Source organism: Pinus tabuliformis, chromosome 3_1 (genome assembly GCF_031772625.1).
Source record: "Pinus tabuliformis cultivar Carrire ecotype Pingquan chromosome 3_1, CPIR1, whole genome shotgun sequence".
Lineage (NCBI taxonomy): Eukaryota > Viridiplantae > Streptophyta > Pinopsida > Pinales > Pinaceae > Pinus > Pinus tabuliformis.
Genome location: NC_142301.1, coordinates 139125305 through 139145501, shown reverse-complemented (window position 1 = coordinate 139145501; position 20197 = coordinate 139125305). Strand labels below are relative to the sequence as shown.

Genomic DNA, 20197 nt, shown 5'->3' with positions numbered 1-20197 from the left:
TGAGGTAATCCAGCCTTGCAGAGCTTTTTTAGTTGGCCAATAGCCTATAAATTTGCCTATCAGTGCATGGTCTTTCATGTATTGTATTTGTGCATTGATTCTGTGACTGGGGAGCTCAATCTTGGGTCGTTCTGTTGCAATGGGCTTGCAAGTGGACGACGATGCCTTCTTTAGTTGCTCAGATACTGCAGGGTTATTTCCTATTTCGTTTTCCAGATCCGCTTGGGTGTTCTTCTCCTGCTGCTGCGCAGGCCGTACCGTTGGCTTCTCTGCATTCTCATTTGAAAGCTTCTTAGTTCTGTCTTCAAGTGTGTCTTCATTGTTGCAGTCTTTGGGGGGAGCCGCTGATGCCTCCCCCATCGGAGTGTTCATCAGTTTTAACTATCAGATGCGCCAATCCTAAACTGGCAGCAGTCCTGCTTGGACCTGAGAGGCTGCTTGCTCTGTCTCTGCGCCGTGTAAAGGTTTGTCAGAAACCCTAGTCCGCCATTTTCCTTCCAGCTCCCGCCCTCCGATATTTGTTTAATTATGATGAAACACATTTGCTGATATTAGTCATTATTATGATCAACCATGCTAGATTCCATTTAAAACATAATGGGGGCTTAAAGTATAATATAAAGAAGAATTTTGTACTTAAACAAGAACTATTATATCATTATCTCATGGCTTGTTCATGAAGTAAATGTCACTAGTCAGCCCTTGAATGATAGGACTGCCTAAGAAGCTGGAATGGATTTGACAGAGTAAGACGTTCTAAACCTTTAACTGTTTATTTGTTAGAGTCTTCATTATATCTGACTTCTGAAAATTGCATTCAGGGTGCAACAGCATATCAGAGAACCTCAGCTAAAATTAAGGACCTGTTATCCCCTGGAAATGCCTTTGGAAAGATTCTATATCCAAAGTGTCAGGATAACGTAAGGGGTTGTGTGCTGTCACCTTCTTCACTCTCTCTTTCATTTCTGTGCTGATTCTTGTCAGCCAGGGGGGTCCCCTTTATGGGTTTGAATTTTGAATTCAATTTCATTTCATGAAAGTGCCGCAAACACGTTCACAAACCTTGCCACTACCTTCAAAATGTGTTAATTTAGCCCAGAATTCACACAAACCAGTGATGGCATTCCCCTGTTTCCGCAATTAAAACCACACAAAAGCGAAGTATAATTCCCCCAAAATTCCTAGGGCCTAAGATCTGTTATTAAAATTTTACTTCATGTTGTATGGTGGTCCTGTCATTCCTACTGCCTTATTGGGCAAAATGGAGTCTAGAAATAATTCAAAATAGCAAGGAAAATGTTTTGAATCTTAGTAATTCGTTTGACACACATAAACCAATATTGAAGCTAATGAAAGATGTACATTTATGTAGATCTCATGCAGACAAATACGTTAATCCATGCCAAATATCTCTGACTTTGCATCACCCTTGAAGAAGATGCAATATGCAATATTTGATTAATCAACATAGTTTTAAAACTCAAACTTGGACTTCAACTTGGCCAACTATCAACTCGGGTTTCTCGGGTTTTGACTTGTATCCAAGTTCTCGGAACCTCTAGATTTGGTGGTGGTAGCCACACATCATTTCCTTATGGAACTTCTAGAACCTATGAATGTAGAAAAACAAAAGCAAATTTCCTTAATATTGGTGGGAGGGATGATGTGGATGCAAAAGTGGTGCAACTTCTTTGTGCTTGTCGTATACCATTCAATGTGCTTCGCTCTCCCTACTGGCATGATATGGTGAAGGCCATCAATGAAGCCCCAACTATGAGAAAGCTAGAACTTTGTTATTAGATAGAGAAAAAACAAAGGTTTGTAGAGTTTTGACATGGTTTACATAAAAGAATGTTCAATGAATTAATTTACATGGAGCAAACAGCTCAATGATAATACAAAGATATTTACAAGAATAGAAACATCAGGTTTCTATGTAGAATATCGAACAAACAGTTTCATCTAAGAAACTGCTAAAAGAATAAGAATAGAAACATCTAAAAGACTGAGCATTACTAAATAGAGATATAGAGATATATTCTAATACCCTCCCTTAATGCTCAATCTATTTACAACACCAATAGACCCGCGAAATTTTACAAATTTATCAGGACCAAGAGGCTTGGTAAAGATATCGGCGGGCTGCTCTGTGGTGGGAACATAGTGCAACTGAACTGAGCCGTCTTCAACCAACTGTCGAATGTAGTGGCAGTGAGTTTCCACATGCTTTGTTCGTTCATGAAAGACAGGATTCTTGGCAAGTTTGAGCACTCCCTGATTATCACAAAACAAAGAAGTAGGCCCTGTCTGAAAAACATGCATATCTGCAAGCATACGACGAAGCCACACTGCCTCACAGGCTGCCTTAACTGCTCCCCGATACTCTGCTTCTGTTGAGGAGAGAGCCACAACCTGTTGCTTCTTACTAGTCCAAGTAACAGCTCCAGATCCTAGACTAAACACATACCCAGCTGTAGATTTACGGTCATCAACCGAACCAGCCCAGTCAGAGTCAGTGTAGCCACTGAGAGTAGAAGTGGAGCTGTGAGTATATAAGAGGCCATAATCAGAAGTACCACGCACATATCGTAGCACCCGCTTTGCTGCTATCCAATGATCAGCTTTAGGAGCTGACATAAAGCGAGAAATGTAGCTTACTGCAAAACTGATGTCAGGTCTGGTAGCAGTAAGATAGATGAGACTGCCCACTAATTGTCTGAATAAAGTTTCATCCACAAGAGGAGAGGATGACTGTGCTGAAAGTTTGAGCCCGGGTTCCATAGGAGTCGTGGCCGGTTTGCAATCCTGCATTCTGAACCTTTCCACAAGATTTTTGGCATACTTGGACTGAGAAAGAAAGATCTGATTTTCAGTCTGCCATACTTCAACCCCCAGACAGTAATGAAGAAGTCCCAAGTCTGTCATCTCAAAAGTTCTGCATAGATCTTGTTTGATCCCATGGATCAAATGTGCAGAGCTGCCAGTAATGATAAGATCATCCACATAGACAACTACAAACAAGATATCATCATCAGTATGCTTGATATACAGGTTTGCATCAGATGGACTCCGCTGAAAACCCTGATCTGTCAGATACTGATCAATTTTTATGTACCAAGCCCGAGGAGCTTGTTTTAATCCATAGATTGCTTTAACTAATCGACACACTTTCTGTTCTTGACCAGCAACCTTGAATCCTGGAGGCTGCGTCATATAGACTTCTTCTTGGAGATCACCATTTAGGAAAGCACTTTTTACATCCATCTGATGAACTTTCCACTTGAACTGAGCTGCTAGGGCAAGCACCAGCCTGATAGTACTCATCTTGGCTGTAGGAGCAAAAGTCTCCTCATAGTCGATGCCTTCCTGCTGTGAAAATCCTCGAGCCACAAGCCGAGCTTTATACTTGTCTAAGGTGCCATCAGCTTTGTATTTGACTTTATACACCCATTTGCAGCCTATGGGTTTTTTGTTTGCAGGAAGATCAGAAAGAGTCCATGTGTGATTCTTCTGAAGACTCTGAAATTCTGCTTCCATAGCCTGTTCCCACTCAGATATACCCTTAGCTTCTGAATATGTTTGAGGCTCAAAAGTACTGTGAAGGTTAGCCATAAGAGCAAAATTGACTGTAGACTGTTGTCTGTTCTTATGCCTAGACGTTCTACCTTCAAGGAGCTCATCATCCCGGAGATCACCTATGGTTTTAGCCCACCATTTTGGCCGAAGAGAAGAAGAACCAATTTCAGGATTAGAGGGACCAATATCAGACGAAAGAGAAGCAGGCTCAAGAGCAGTAGGGACAGCAAGAGGGGGATTAGCTTCTGGAGGAAGCTCAGATAGAGTAGTATCAAATCTTGATGCTACATCATCCCTCCCATCAGATGGACTGACTGGAAGAAGAACACTGTGAGGCGGATCCTCAGAACGCTGCTCAGAAGAAGAAGACTGAAAGAATCCTCTGTCTTCATCAAATACTACATCTCGACTGAAGCTAAGTCGACCAGTGGCTATATCTATCAGCCTATAAGCCTTGTGATGATCACTGTAACCTGTCATCATGAGTTTCTGACTTTTGGAATCCAACTTAGATCGCTTAGCAGATGGAATCCAAACATATGCAACTGAGCCAAAAACTTTGAGATGACTGATCTTGGGCTTACGACCAGACCATACTTCTTCAGGAGTCTTCCCTTTAACAGCCTGAGTAGGAGATCGGTTAAGAAGGTAAACAGCAGTAAATACTGCTTCAGCCCAGAATTTGTTTGGAACACTCCGGTGTTGTAACATGGAACGAGCCATTTCAACAACCGTTCGATTGCGACGCTCGACAACACTGTTCTGCTGGGGAGTGTAAGGTGTGGTGAATTGACGTTTGATGCCATGAATATCACAGAAGTTGGCAAAAGCTGAGAAACAAAATTCCCCCCCATTGTCGGTCCTAAGGGTCATGATATTACAACCAGATTCGTCTTCAACTAAAGTTTTAAACTTCTGAAAGGTACTAAGAGCATCAGATTTATTTTTTAAAAAATACACCCACATCTTTCGACTGAAGTCATCTACAATAAGTAAAAAGTATTTGCAAGCAGTTATAGAAGCTGTATTCATAGGACCACAAATATCAGCATGAAGTAACTGAAGTACCTGGGATGCGCGCCAAGATTCTCCAGTTTTGAATGACGACCGATGTTGCTTTCCCGCTTGACAGGCGCTGCATACCCCCAACTGCTGAGTCTGAATATCAGGTAATCCTGACACAAGTCCCTCCCGAGAGAGCTGAGAGAGATACTGCATATTGAGATGCCCATATCGCTGATGCCATAGAGTACTGATGGGAGAGGCACGAGCTGCTAGTGCTACTTCTGGAAAGTCACCGGTGTCAAGTAGCCTGTATAGACCATGGTCCTCGAGGCTAGTAGCAACTGTCAGACTGGTTTCCCTGTCAATGATGGAACACTTGTGTGCACTGAACACAACATCAAGCTGAGGAGAATTCCTCATAATCTGACTGACAGAGAGGAGATTAATCTCCATACCAGGAACATAGTATACATTTAGAAATATAAGCGTGCGTCCACCAGACTGAATTTGAACTGTACCCCTGCCAGCAACAGTGTACTTTTCACCTCCACCAAATACAACTGAATCACTGAAAGGTGAAAAGTCAATAAACCAATCACGCCTGTGAGAGAAGTGGCGTGATGCACCAGAATCAATGTACCATGCAGAGGAAGGAACATGTTCTGAAGACCTTTTAGCCATAAAGGCGTAAAAGGCAGAATCTGTCTGCTCAGAATGTTCTGCAACATTCGCTGTCTGATGGGACCCTCCCTGTTTCTTTTGTTCAGCAGCAATCCTCTGCCTGCAGTCTTTCTTCATGTGACCGAACTTGTGACAGTAATTACACTGTACACTTTTCTTCCTGTTAGGATCAAAAGACTGAGATGATCCTCTCTGCTGAAAAGACTGAGAGGACTGATATTTTGCAGCAAATGCATTTTCCAAGGGCACTGATGAAGTACCACTACCAAACTGCTGTTTCCACCTATCTTGCTGTAGAAGTTTGGTACATAAATCTGAAAACTTCAGATCAACATTTGTGGTTGTAATGTTGAGTGTTTCAATGAAGTGTTCATAAGATTTTGGTAGACTCTTCAGAGTAATGACTACCATATCTTCTTCCTCCATGGTCCGACCAATGGCATCGAGCTGATCTCGAATGTCTTTAATTTTGTTGAGATGTTCCTGTAAAGACATATGTTCATCCATCATGATGGAGAACAACTGATTTTTGAGAAAAAAAGCTCTGCTTTTATCAGATGTCTCATGCAATTCTTTCAATTGTTCCCAGATTTCAGCAGCTGTCTTGCCAGAAGGGATCTGTGGTAACTGATCATCAGCGACAGAGAGCTTGAGAAGCATAACAGCCTCTCGATTTCGATCATCAAATTTATCTTGATCGGTCCCGGCTGTACCTGGACGAAGCTCTTTGCCCAAAATGAGTTGATCAAGACGCCTGTACTCAAAAATGGTCAGCAGTCTTTGTTTCCAGATGTTATAGTTGCTGCCATTAAACCGTTGATTTCCTTCTAACATCAGATTGGTAAGAGTGGCCATTTTCACAAAGAGAATACAAAAGTATGACACACAAGAACAATGTAGCTGACTGTTTATCTTGATGTTAATTAGAGAACAGACTTTGTCCTGCTAAAAACAATGTTACCCAGCAAAGACCAACTTTGTCCTGCTAAAAAAAATTTACTCAGCAAAGATATCTCGCCAGTCTAAATCAATGATAATCCTGCTGATATTTAGTGGCAGCCAACAAAAATAGGCTCATACACAACGTTCAGTCCACTTGGAATATTCCAGCACTTGGAGCAATATTCCAGCACTTGTTTGAGAAACACGCTGCCCAGGAGACAAGGCACAGGTCCAGAACTTTATAACAGTCTTTTAATAACCCAGAAAGTTGGAGTTTGTGACCTTTGAAGGAATAAAAATCTGCTGATAAAAATGCCGTCAACCAAAACCACGAAAAACAAATGCCGGCAAAGACCACGGATGACCCACGTGAGCTATCAAGCCTTCACGTCTCAACTGGAAATGACTCAGCGTGCCACGGGTTATCAAAATTGATATATGAACCACGGGATTTCAACAAATAATTGCCACGGGTGATTATATACGGGCGTATACAAATAAAACACAGGCGTAATAAATCACGGGCGTATATCCAATAAACCACGGGCGTATACAATAATCCACGGGCGTATATATAATAAACCACGGGTTACGTATCAGAGTTTTCAGAAAACCACGGGCGTATGACAGAGCTATAGAACCACGGGTTATATAACAGAGTTTGCAAGATACAGCGATTGCAAAAAAAATAGGTTAATGAACCACGGGTTTTGACTTTATAACTCCACGGGCTTCAGATTCACGTGTTTTGACTTAGAAATCCACGGGCGCTTGCAAAATACCCAGGATGCGTGATATATAATGAATAGAGCCACGGGTTTTAACTGAATGTCACGGGATGCTCTATATTTCACGCTTATAGTTCTAAATGAATGTCACGGGATGCTTGAATTTATTTGATTTCTTGGATACTAGAACACGGGTTTTTAAAATGGATAGAGCCACAGCGTTTAATCAGCAAAAAAAAATTTGACCGATGCTCGCAGATCAATTTTCAAAACACAACTCCGATTTTTCAAACAAACAAATGAGTTTTGAAAGTAGAACACCTGGATCACAAATGCTGAGAAATTCCACGGTGTGGTCGAGTAGCCGCCAGGTGAAGAAGAAGATAGCCGGATCCGTTATTCCAAGCAGAACTGACCAGCAAAACAAAAATCTCGCTTCCACGAAAACAGTCACCGCCACAAAGTTATTTCTTTAATAAAATGATCATGCAAGAGAAGAATCCATTTCTGTATCGAGATGGACGACTGTAAGCTTTTATCACAGCGAGCAAAGCCGAGGCTAAGACTCAGTGAAGGCTGCCTGGCTTACAGAGGGCTCGACCTTAGAAAGGACTCAAGAGATTACGATGCAAAGAGAGTTACTGTTCAAGAAGAATCTCTTAACCTTGCTCTGATACCATAAAAGAATGTTCAATGAATTAATTTACATGGAGCAAACAGCTCAATGATAATACAAAGATATTTACAAGAATAGAAACATCAGGTTTCTATGTAGAATATCGAACAAACAGTTTCATCTAAGAAACTGCTAAAAGAATAAGAATAGAAACATCTAAAAGACTGAGCATTACTAAATAGAGATATAGAGATATATTCTAATATTACAGATGAGTGGGGGGATTTGTAATAGACTAGGGCAATTTGGTCTAGGGTTTACAGAATTTTATTTTTCAGTACAGTGATCAAATTCAATATATTATTTTCTTTTTTGAACAGTCAAATTGCTTTCCAATGATATAACGAACAGTGTGTAATCAAAAATATAAAATTTTAGCTCTGCAAGGCACAAATGATCCAAATACTCATGTATAGATTCCTGAGCAACAAAATTGGATGCCCTTCCTGGTTTCTCCAGCCAAATTAACTGTCAGATTTGACAATCTATCAGTCAGTGATACAAAGAATGAGGTGCCAATTCCACAGTTCAAAATACGATAAATTTGACAGGAACAATATTCAGATACCAGCAATATAAAATGATGAGCATAACATTCCAAATTCCACAGCCACTGAACACATATAGTTTCTAATGCAACCATTACAGTTCCCGCATATATTCTTTAATGCAACAGATATAGTTCCAAAGGGTCAAAACCACACAAGAATCCACTGTCTAACCAGAGACTATAGACAGGTAACAAATTCAGTTATTTAACAATTCTGTGAGCCTACTTTACTTGTGCACCAAAATTTTGGGATTAGCTAGAAGCTTGCTATGGCCGGATCAAGCAACCGCCTTCAAGCCATGCATATAACATATCCCGCAACAGGCCCACGTTATCTTCTGTGACAGGGTCCGAGGATAATTACTGGACTGTGCTGGACTCTAAACAAGCCTTTGCTCCTGATCCAATGCCTTCACTGTCCTGGAAACAACAAATAGCAATTCTGTGTAGGTTCTGAGTGTCCACTTCAGGACTTTGATGTTGATTCACCTGGAACACAACAAATACCCTTGCTTATATACTCCAGATACTAGCTGACATAGTTAGTGATCTTGTGGCTCTAGACACAGCACAAAAACACCAAAAAACACCCTCACTGTGGGTTGAAGGTGCTCACTGTCTGAATACAGTCCTTCAATACATCTCGGGTTTTCCCCAGCAGAGTCAGGTTGTTCTAGTGACTCGCTGCCTCAGCCAGGATCACCGGGCCTTCTCCAAGGGTTATTCCTGTACCTCAATCCTACCAACAGATACTCACTGCCCTCAGAGAAATTCGCTGTCTCAGATTGTCTCCCTGTACGATCTGAAATCCCAGAATTGTTGCCAAAAAACAAAACCCTTAAACCCAGAACAGAAAGAGGAAAGAGGTGTCAACTAGGGTGGAATCTTTCACCACCAAAATTGACAAGAGAAAATGGGGTCTTAAAACCCTCAGAGCTATTGGTCAAAACAGAATGAGTTGATCCACCATGATGCCTCCAAATGAATCCAATCCCTCTATATTTATATTCTTCCTTAAGGAGATTCATTCTCTTAATCGGTTGAGCATGTCTTACTCAAAACCCCAGATTTGGGTTTTTTCGCCCAACTTACCCAACAATGGGTGTTTTGGGCTTTAAGTTTATACCCCTTTTTGTAGGACTATAGCCTACAAGGACGAATAGGCTACTAAGTCCATTGGTCCTCAATTCGTTGAGGACATTACAGGATTGCAGGGTATCTATTATATCAGATGGTTGGACAAATGTTAGAAACCAACATTTAATAAATTTTTTTGGTGTTTCTGCAAGAGGTGAAGTGCTTCTTACAAGTCATGATTTCTCCTCCATCATTGCATCTTCTCAAAACATTGCAGATCTCCTATTGGAAACAATTAATGATGTTGGTCCTGATAACGTGGTTCAAGTAATCACTGATAATGCAACAAATTGTAAGGGAGTAGGAAAAATCATTGAACAACATCATCCACACATCTTTTGGTATGGGTGCTTGGTGTACACATTCGACCTTGTGATGCATGATATTGTGAAGCATAAAGAATGTGGATGGATTAATCAATTGTACAAGAGAGGGAAGCAACTCATTAAATTTCTCACATGTCATACAAGGGTCAATTACCTTTATGGCACTTACTCCAAGTTGCAACTGCTTAAAGATTGCAAAAACTAGATTTGCAACCTAGTACCTCACCTTTAGGTGCCTATTGAAGATGAGACAAGGTTTAAGTGCTATGGTGACATGTGATTCATGGGATGACATGGGCATTGATAGAGATGGTGCTAATGTAGTGAAAGGCACTGTTCTTGGCAACCACTTTTGGTCACAGGTTAGATATGTTTTGCAATTCACCAAGCCAATTTATTACATTATCAAGTTTGCAGATTCAGATTGGGCAATAATTGGGGAGGTGTATGAGCATATGGATATCATATTTTGGGGCAGATTAAAGACATTGTTAACTTGTATAATTATATTTGTGCAGAGGTGGAAAACTGATGGGAAATGCTAAACATTCCACTGCATGCCTTAGCATATGTTCTTACACCTAAATACTATCATGTATCATGGCTTTCATCATGAGAACTTGGTGGGGGACCAAAAACCACACCAAGATCCAAAGGTTCAGGCTAGTTATATGAAAGCATTGGATAAATTAGGCCATTATGTGGAGGAGTGTGACACCATATAGAGACAGTTGGGCAACTACATCCTTGGCACTGGTGCCTTTGGGACCAATCATGCAGTTGGAGATTGAGGAAATTTGTCTTCTCTTGAGTAGTGGAACATGCATGGCAGTGCTGCTCCACATCAACAATGTTTGGCATTGCAGGTGCTCTCACAGGTGGCGAACACTTCTTCTTCATAGAGGTTTTGGTCCTTGGAGCACCTATGTTTCATCCACAGTGTAAAAAAAGAAAGGTTGAATGTAAATAAGGTAGAGAGCTTGGTTTATGGTCATTACAACTTAGATTGTTGTCCCATTACTGTGAGGAGGCAAGACAAATAAAGACTTAAAGGTTTGGGACAAAAATATGGAGGATAATTTGGAGGATGGAGTGTTGTATTTAGACAAATTGGGGAATGCTCTTATCGAGGATGAAGATGATCGTGTTGAGATGCCACCCCCATCCAGTGCTATTGTTGTCATGTTCAAGTCTTCAACATCAACAGCATGGGCTTCATCTTTCGTTCCACGACCAACATCTACTTCACGGCCACCATGTGGAGGCCCATGCAACTATCGTGGTGGTGTAAGGAGGAGGGATTAGTAGATAGATTCACAGTTCACTACTTTATTTGACATAGTTTATAGATGTAGATTAAAGTCTTAGACTTTAGTGCTGTGAATTTGAACTTTTCAATCTTCCTACTTCAGTGTGTAGATGGTGGTGGCCTATTTTGTAAACATTACTATTTGGTCATGTTGATAGTTGCTTGATAAGTTATTTGAATGTTTTAACCTTTAGTGGCCTAATTTCTAACATATGGTTAAAAATTTGATACATTCTACCTTCTACTGTCTATGATATGCTTAAATACTTGATGTTTGTTTGTAATTGCTAGAATCTAGATGGTTGTTGCACAAATAATTAATCATTAATGTACTACGGAATCATGGATGTCATCTCTATCTTGATTTATGTACAAATATGCATGTTTCATATCTTTTGCAACTAATTTGGCATTTTGGATGTTTTTTTGAATATAAGTAGAATATCATATATATATCATATAGAATATCATGTTTTCACTTTCGAATGTTTTTGGAAAATGAGGCTTTCAATGCTTTGCCTCCAAGACATGCACCCACTTTGTCCCTGCTTCGAGCAACATTGGTTGGGACAAAACAAGTGTTACTTTTGTGGATGAAGCATCATGTGCTTGAGGAATTGGGAGATGGCTAATGAGGGGGGTAGAGCTCATGATAGGCTTTTTCCCACGTGCAAAACAAATGTCCCAACATTTTGTTTTTTCTGCACTAAACACGTCAATTGTTATCAATGGGTTTGTTCAAGTAATTATTTATTGTCATTTGGAAGCTGATAGTATCTAAGCATCTTGTTTGGTTTGAAAATACAAGTACATAAACAGTACCAAATGCTAAGCATATGTCAAGCCTATTGCTTCACATTTGTGGTTAATTGAGGGCGTTGAAGAGCAGCTGTAATGGTTCTACCACTAAAATCCTATTTCATGTGTGTTTTGCAGTTTTAGAATGTTAAGCAATGAGGATGTCACCATTGGGGCATGGATGCTTGCTATGAATGTTGAGCATGAAGATAATCGAGAATTATGTCATCCCCATTGCAAACCAGATTCTATTGCTGTGTGGGATATCCCCAAGTGTTCAGGTACATTTTTCTACCTCTAACATTCTCATTTCTACTTATGTGCATATGAAGGTTGTCTCACATGCAGATCTAGATGAATAAATAGGTAAATGTGTTCAAACCATGATCAAGTGCTAGGGCAGTGGGAAATCTAGGAGTGCACAATTCATGCCCTTTTGTGTATTGTAGGTAGAAATGGAAAAAGGAAATCTATATTGATGTCCATGGGTGTGTTGGTGTTAGAATAATAGAGTAGATGATCAATAAACCTGTTCTGTCAAGACATTCCCCTGTCAGAGAACAATGTGAAGGCCTCTACAAGAGGTGCAGAATCAGCACGTTCTAGGCCAAACAAGGAAGATTTCTATGGCCAAAGTGGGTAATCGATTTCTGTTATCTGATATTCTTTTAAGCTTGCTATCACTAGAACTCAGAATTGTAGAAAATGGAAGAGAGCGCAGATTAAAATCAGATCTAGAACCTAGCATACAGATTCCTTACACATTGGATGTCTTTCTCCATAACCATGAGACGTGAAACTGATTGTTGTCGAAGCTGCAGAAGATGTTTAAGGTGGAAAAACAATCTTCAGGTATCTGAGATGATGCAGTCCTAACCAATGTTATCATAAACCGGAGTGGGCATCAAACCAATCAACTACAAAAGTATGAACTAGACCAGAACCAGAAAAAAAAATGGATAAAAAAATCAGTCAACCAAAAAATCCATAAAATATTCAAATTTTGATTTAAAAAACTGTTGAAATTCTATGGCATGTGCAGTGGAATACAATTTTCTGATCTGATAATTACTTCCGAATGATTCTCAAACAGTATTTTTCATGCCACTGATATCATTGAATAATTACACAAAATCTCAACTGTAAATGCAGTGGAAACAATAAAAATCATAGAAAGACAGCCATGCACAGTAGACACAATATTTTTACCCTGGGAAACCCAACCTTGGGAGAAAACCCAACAATCTTTTCTGACGAGAAATTGTCTTTTCAGCAAGGTTTACAAATCAGAATTTTTTCTAGAAATCTGTGTCATTGTTACAAGTCAAATCACTAGTCAAACCTGGTCAACAGTTAAAATCAACTGTGGTCAACGCTGGTCAAACTACAGCCTGCTGTCAAACTCAGTCAATGTGCAGTCAAAGTCTATGGTCAACTGTGATAAAAGCCTGCGGTCAACGCTGGTTAAGACCTTCACACGTGGCTGTGAGGATTTGTCAAACTCGGTCAGCTCACACATGTGGCCTTCAAGAGAGAGAATGATGAAGAAGGCGAGAGATGAACAGATTTATCCTTAGCCGAAATTTCTCCTCCACTAAAAAAGTTGAATGAGCTTGATATGTTGATGAGTCTCCTCACATGCATGTCTATTTATGTAGAGTTCTAACATTGAGTGGGGAACCAATAAGAAGCCCATCATCACAAGGAACCCCTTCACTTATCGAGCCTACATTACAACGCAACATTAGAATAGAATTGTTTATTCCACTAATGGGTGAAAAACCTCATCAAATAAACAAATCAACCCTGCTCTATAAAAAATAGATCACTCCATCCCAAAGTAGGCAATGTGAGTACTGTGGGTCAATATCTCTGAGCCAAACACCAGGGCTGATGGGAGAAAGACTACCCCGGGCCATTCACCCTAGCCAAATCAGCATGGCCCCATGGGTAAATGCATCATTCTCCCTAGTCATATCAACATTCGTGGGAGAATGTCTGTACGATGCTGTAAACTGTAGAAACATCAACAAAAACATATATTTTCATGTGCATCTACATGAATCCAAACCATTTATACAAAAATATCCAAAGTTTCTCATTTATATAGCAAGAGTGCATGTAGTCCAAATAACTCTAAATGCAATACATCTTTGAACCAAAGTACATCAACAAAGAAGCTCTAAATGGCCTCTAAAGTCCAAAAATAGGCATAGTACTAACGAGTAACCATAGTGACATAGTTTAAACTTTAGACACCACAATATGATCATATGGTACTTATGTTTCGCTGTGGTTGAATTGATTGTTGAACTCCTCTGTCATGACCCTAGTGAGAATGCACCCTTCACTCAAGCCATGGAGACACTAGGATCATGACAGAGGAGTTCACATCAAGGTACATAGATGGCTCCATGCTCTTGATTAAATGCCAGTTCTATGCTCTCATACACAATGTATTAAATTATGGTATGTTCTATGCTTAGAGCAGTTTACTTATCTTTCTTATTATTATCCACAGATTAGCAATCACATGTACATAAGTAAAGTACAAATAGAACATTAAACGATCAACAGAAAACAAGCCAAGACAAGAGACACAAGATGTGGTGGCTAGCCAGGGACAAACCCCAATATGGGGAAACCCTTTGATCAAATCTTCTTTTATCTTCAATAATTCAGCAGAGAGAAATAGTACAAAAATCTGATTTATATTAGCAACAACAAACCCTAGATCAACGACATCAGAATCAGCGGCATCAGCATCATCGACATCAACGACATCAGTATCATTAGCATCAACATCATCGGCATCAACATCATCGGCATCAGCGACATCAACATCATCGGCATCAGCGACATCAATATCATTGGCATCAGCGACATCAGCATCATTGGCATCAGCCCTAAACTAGGGCAGTCAATATCTTCCAAACCGGAGGACAGATCACCTCGATTCCTGTGCCAAAAATTGCGGATTTCCAAGGAGAGTCAGCTTCACGTACTGCGCAGTCAAGAAAGAGAATGCTGGTCAACGCTGGTCAAAGTTCCAATCTGCAGTTTGTAAACCCTTAGAAAATTGTGTCCTTCCTTCCCATGTGTGAGAGAGAGACCTATTTGAGCAGGAGAGAGAGAGAGAGAGACTCTTTTCTGCGTAGAAGAGAGAGAGAGATGTGTGTCCAAATGAGGAGGAGACATCCTATATTTATATGCAAACGTTGATGATGAATAAATGTGTCTGTTGGGCTTCTGAGCCTACATAAGTTGCTCGCTGACTTTGACAATTTGTCCATAATCAAAATAAATTCATATCTCCATAAATACTTATCGGAATCGGATGATCTTTAGATCAATCCTACACCTCTCGACGAGAGGAATCTAGATAAAATATTATCAGCCATGAATAAGGTGATCCTCATGGAGTTTGGCCCTAGTTGCCAATTTTAACACTCCCTCTCAACTAGGGAGAACTCCATCTGCAATTCGTCTGACCGTTGCTACTATTCATCCATCAAATGCACTGCCCTGAACAGCTTGACCCTTGCTCTACTCTGCTCTGCTCTGCCTTGCTATGCTCTGCTCTGTTCTGCTCTGCTCGAACTATGAAGAAGAAGAAGTGATCGAGGATGTATCATACTATCCTTCACTGACCCGAAGTCAGTCTCAGAGTATGTACCACTGGTCCTAGACCAGTCCTCTACTGACCCGAAGTCAATGTCATAGTGGGTACCACTCTCCCTGGTCCCAGACCAGTATCATTGATCCTAGATCAATGAAGGTCATCCTAGCATAGGGAGTACGGTAGATACAACGATGCGTCCATCGGTACTACTATGGTCCCTATCCTCATTTCCCTGCTCATTTATCAGATGAGAGGTACTTCCCATGAGTCCTAGACTGCATGGGTAGGATGCCTCGACAAGAGAACTAATCATCCTGTCCACAGGAGAGCGAATCATCTTGTCCCAAAAGAGAGCGAATCATCTTGTCCACAGGAGAGCGAATCATCCTGTCCAGTGTTTTACGAAACGGCCATACCGAAACGGAAACGGCCGTTTCGTTCCGTTTCATTAAAAAAATTTCTGACCCGGCCTTTGACCCGGCTCAGCTGGCCGAGTCAGCTATGACTCGGCTGAGTCAGCCAATGACTCGGCCGGGTCATAGCTGACCCGGTCAACCCGGCCGGGTCCCGTCAAAAAACGGCCGTTTCGTTCAAGACCGGCTGGGCAGCGTATTAACCAAAAATTAAACACTTTTTTGCTGATTTTTGGCTGAGTTAGTTAGGGTTTGTGGACATGAAAAGGTTATTGTGATTTGTTAAATGCATTTGGGGTCCATTTCCCCCTCCCAAACTCTATTTAAGACAGCCAAATGCTCTCATTTCACTCACAGCAGTCTTATGCATTTGAGTGAGAGTCTTCTTTGAGAGTTAGTGAGCAGTTCTTGAGCTTGTTTTGGAGCAGCAGTGAGGAGTCTTGGAGGAGCATTGTAGCTGGAGTGAGGAGCTTCTTGGGCAGCCATTTGGAGCAGCATTGAGGAGCTGATTTTTGGAGCAAGTTTGAGGAGGCAGTTTGTGCCTGAAGGTATTTTTTTCCACCTCTATAAATCCAGAGATTGGTCGAGATGATCTTGGCTCCTCTGGCAGTAGCCAGTAGCTACTAGCCTCCTTGGTTATTTGTATTTTGTTTTGACTCTTGAGTCTTTGATCATGTATGACAGACTACAGTTGACTATGTATTTACTATTGCCATTGGGTACACCGTACCATTTTGATATAATGGATTGGTTCATGAGCCTACTTTGATCATATGTTGTCTTCCATGTATATTATAATGTTGTGTGTTTGGAAACTTGAATGAAAATCTTTAAAATTATGTTTTTTTATAAAAAAAATAAATATTTAATGTATTTTTTACAACGACCGAGTCATTGAAATCGAGCCGGCCGAGTCATTGCTGTTTCCGAGTCCGAGTCCGAGTCGATCCTCGGCCGAGTCCGAATCCAAGTCCGTTTTGTAAAACACTGATCCTGTCCAGTGGATGCCACAGAGAACTAATCATCTTGGTCCACAGGAGAACTAATCATCCTGTTCCATAGTCGCCATGGGGTGTCACAGGGGAAGGTTGAACCTTTTATCCTATACAAAGTGTGCCAACAGGGGATGATAAGTCACCCTGTGGTCATATGTCGCTCCAAGAAGTACCCCCTTGGAGCTCCCAGAGCTCAGTACATCATACTTGACCCTCATTAGAGGGTCTCTGAACGACACCAAGTTGTTCCCGGAAAGTCAGGAATTTGACCTTTCCTAGGGGCTTTGTCAGAATGTTGGCGACCTGTTTATCTGTACCGATATGTTGGAGCTTTATTGCTCCTCACTGCACCATATCTCGAATATAGTGATACCTGATATGAAGATGCTTGGAGCGATCATGAAATACGAGATTTTCTGATAAACGGATCTCTCTCTGGTTGTCACATAGAATCACAGTGGTATCCAATGTAAATCCAAATAGCTTACTGAAGAGCTTTCGCAACCAGGCTGCCTCACAGGAGGCCATGCTAGTAGCAATATATTCTGCCTTGGTGGTGCTCAAAGCCACCGACTCCTGCTTCCTGGTCATCCAGGATATCGAAGCAGATCCCAAGGAGAAACAACACCCGGAAGTGCTCTTATGGTCCACCACATTGCCTGCCCAATTAGCATCAGTATATCCAAGTAGTCTCACATCTCCGGCAGTGTATCTTAACCCATAAGTAATTGTGCCACGAAGATATCTCAACAGATTCTTGGCACCAATCCAATGTATGTGGTGAGGTTCAACCATATGTTGACTTAACGCGTTGATTGCAAAGCATATATTTGGACAGGAGTTCACTAAGAACATCAATGCTCCGACGAGTTGACGATACTCGATGGCATTTCGTAAGACAGGTCCAGTAGCACTATCGCTTAACTTTGTGAAGTCAAGCTCCATCGAGGTAGTTACAGGCTTGCAATCCACCATACCGAATCTTTCCAATATCTTCACCACATATTTTCCTTGAGATAGGAGAATTTCCCCTGGCTTCTGCCAAACTTCAAGTCCTAGGAAATAGTGCATCAATCCTAGGTCCTTCATTTCAAATTCAGAAGCCAACTCCCTCTTACATTTGTGAATGAGAGGGTCTGCACCTGTCAGAAAGAGTTCATCAACATACAACACCAGTATGAGAGGTTTGTCATCTTCAACCTTAAAGTAAAGGTTGGGATCGACTTCACTCCTAGTGAATCTCAGCTTCATCAAGTAGTTATCGATCCTCTCATACCATGCTCGGGGTGCTTGCTTTAGCCCATAGAGGGCCTTCTTCAACCTACAGACATGAGATTTTCGATCATAAATCTCAAATCCTTCGGGTTGTTCCATGTAGACCTCTTATTTGATTGATCCATGCAAGAATGCGGTCTTAACATCCATCTGATGTAGTTTCCATCCTTGTGAAGCCGCAAGGGCTATGATCGAGCGGATGGTGGTATATCTGGCAACATGTGCAAATATCTCGTCATACTCTATACCTTCCTTCTGGGAGAAGCCACGAGTGACAAAACGAGCCTTATACTTTTCCGTACTTCCATCAGCAGCATGCTTTATCTTGTAAAGCCATTTAGAGGTGACAATCGTTTTGTCCAGAGGTCTTGGAACCACTTCCCAGACATGGAGGAGTTTGAGTCTAAGGCTTTGGCCTCCTCTCGTCTCTCACCGAAGCTTTGGAAAAGATTCGTTGATGACACTGGTGTTGTCTGGTCTCATGGTCCTGTCGAGCTGGACCGTTTCTTCAGTCACCTCAATAACCAGTCCGCCGCCATTAAATTCACGATGGAAAAAGAAGATAATGGTTGTCTTCCGTTCTTGGATGTTCTCATCTCTAAGAAGGTGGATGGTTCCTTTTCTCATCAGGTGTTTAGAAAGAAGACGCATACTGAACAATACTTGCATGCGTCTTCGCATCATTTCCCCGCTCAGAAGTTAGGGGTTCTTAGCACGCTTGCCACACGTGCTGTAAGAATTTCGGATGAGGAGAGCCTGGAAGCGGAGAAGGCTCATCTCCTAGATGTCTTTGAGAAGAATGGTTACAATAGGCACCTAGGTCAAAAAGCCTTCCTCAGGGCCAAGAAGGAGCCTTCAATCCGAAGAGTCCCTAAAGACCATATCATGGGTGTGAACCTTCCTTACATCCAAGGGACCACAGATAGGATTGCGAGGGTTCTGAGGAAGTACGATGTGCCCGCAACTTTTAGACCTCTCCGCACTATCCGTAGCTCCCTCAGGTCTGTGAAAGACCCTATTGACCCTAAGGACATGAAAGGCGTCTATGTCATTCCCTGTTCCTGTGGGACCCCTTATATTGGTGAGACTGGTCGCTCTATCAATCAACGGATTAGCGAGCATTCGGCTGACTTAAGACATGGTAGGACCAAGTCCTCAGCCCTGGCTGAGCATGCGGGGAAGACTAGGCATCATGTCTGTATAGAAGATGCTCAAGTCATTGCCAAAGTTGCACAGTTTCACCATCGTAAATTTAGAGAGGCCCTGGAGATTGAGAAAAGGCCGAACAATCTTAATAGGGATGATGGCTGGAAGATTAGCAGTTGCTGGGTCCCAGCCTTATCTTCCTAGCCTCCTCATTCCCCTTTTGGTAGGTCTTAGGGTTTCTGTCTTCCCTCTCCTCGTGTTCTGTTTTTGACGGGTTTGTCATGGAGTGCAAGAGTTAGTATTATGTTATTAAGTAATTTCAGGCTAATTATGATATTATCCTTATCCCAGGGGGTAAATTAATATTAGATTAGATTCTTTGCATTTCCTTTAACTGATTTCCTTATATTGAATTAATAAAGACCCCCCCTTTTTTAAACCTTATAAGTAATAACATAGTTGTTTTTAATAATAATGTTAGTATTAGATATTGATTAATGGATATAAATTACTATATTCATTATAAGAGGTTATGATAAACAAGAAATTATTGGAAATATATGATATAATATTGAGTTAATGGATAGACTATTATTAATGAACATGTACTTGAATTATGGTATTTACAATATTAGAATTATAATTTATTAAGTGAATATAGATTACTTAATAAACATAAATTATTATATGAACTTATTAATTTAATTTCGAATGGGCCATCACTTTTAAATAATAAAAATGATTTATTTTAGAGAAGATTTAGTTTACCATTGGTCCCTTAATCTTAATAATTATTATTAAATAATTACATAGTTACCTATTGTAACTATAAGAATAATAATGACTTAATACTATTTATTATATTTAGGAATAATAATAAATATTGTTATAATGTATTAATGACCATTTCATTATTTAATTTACCCTAATTTATTAATGACCTTTTATCTAATTAACCATTGGACCCTTTGATTTAAACAATTTATTAAATAAATATGCAGTTACCTATTGTAACTAA

At 40.6% G+C, this 20197-nt stretch overlaps 1 protein-coding gene across 1 annotated transcript in view; it reads left to right on the top strand.

Moving 5' to 3' along the window:
* The window catches only part of LOC149186161 (putative beta-1,3-galactosyltransferase 12), a 223857-nt gene that overhangs the window by 103202 nt on the left and 100458 nt on the right, over nt 1-20197 (top strand). The window contains exon 6 of the mRNA XM_089410921.1: nt 11867-12009. Coding sequence (XP_089267047.1) covers nt 11867-12009 — 143 coding nt within the window. The remainder of the gene's footprint in view (nt 1-11866; nt 12010-20197) is intronic.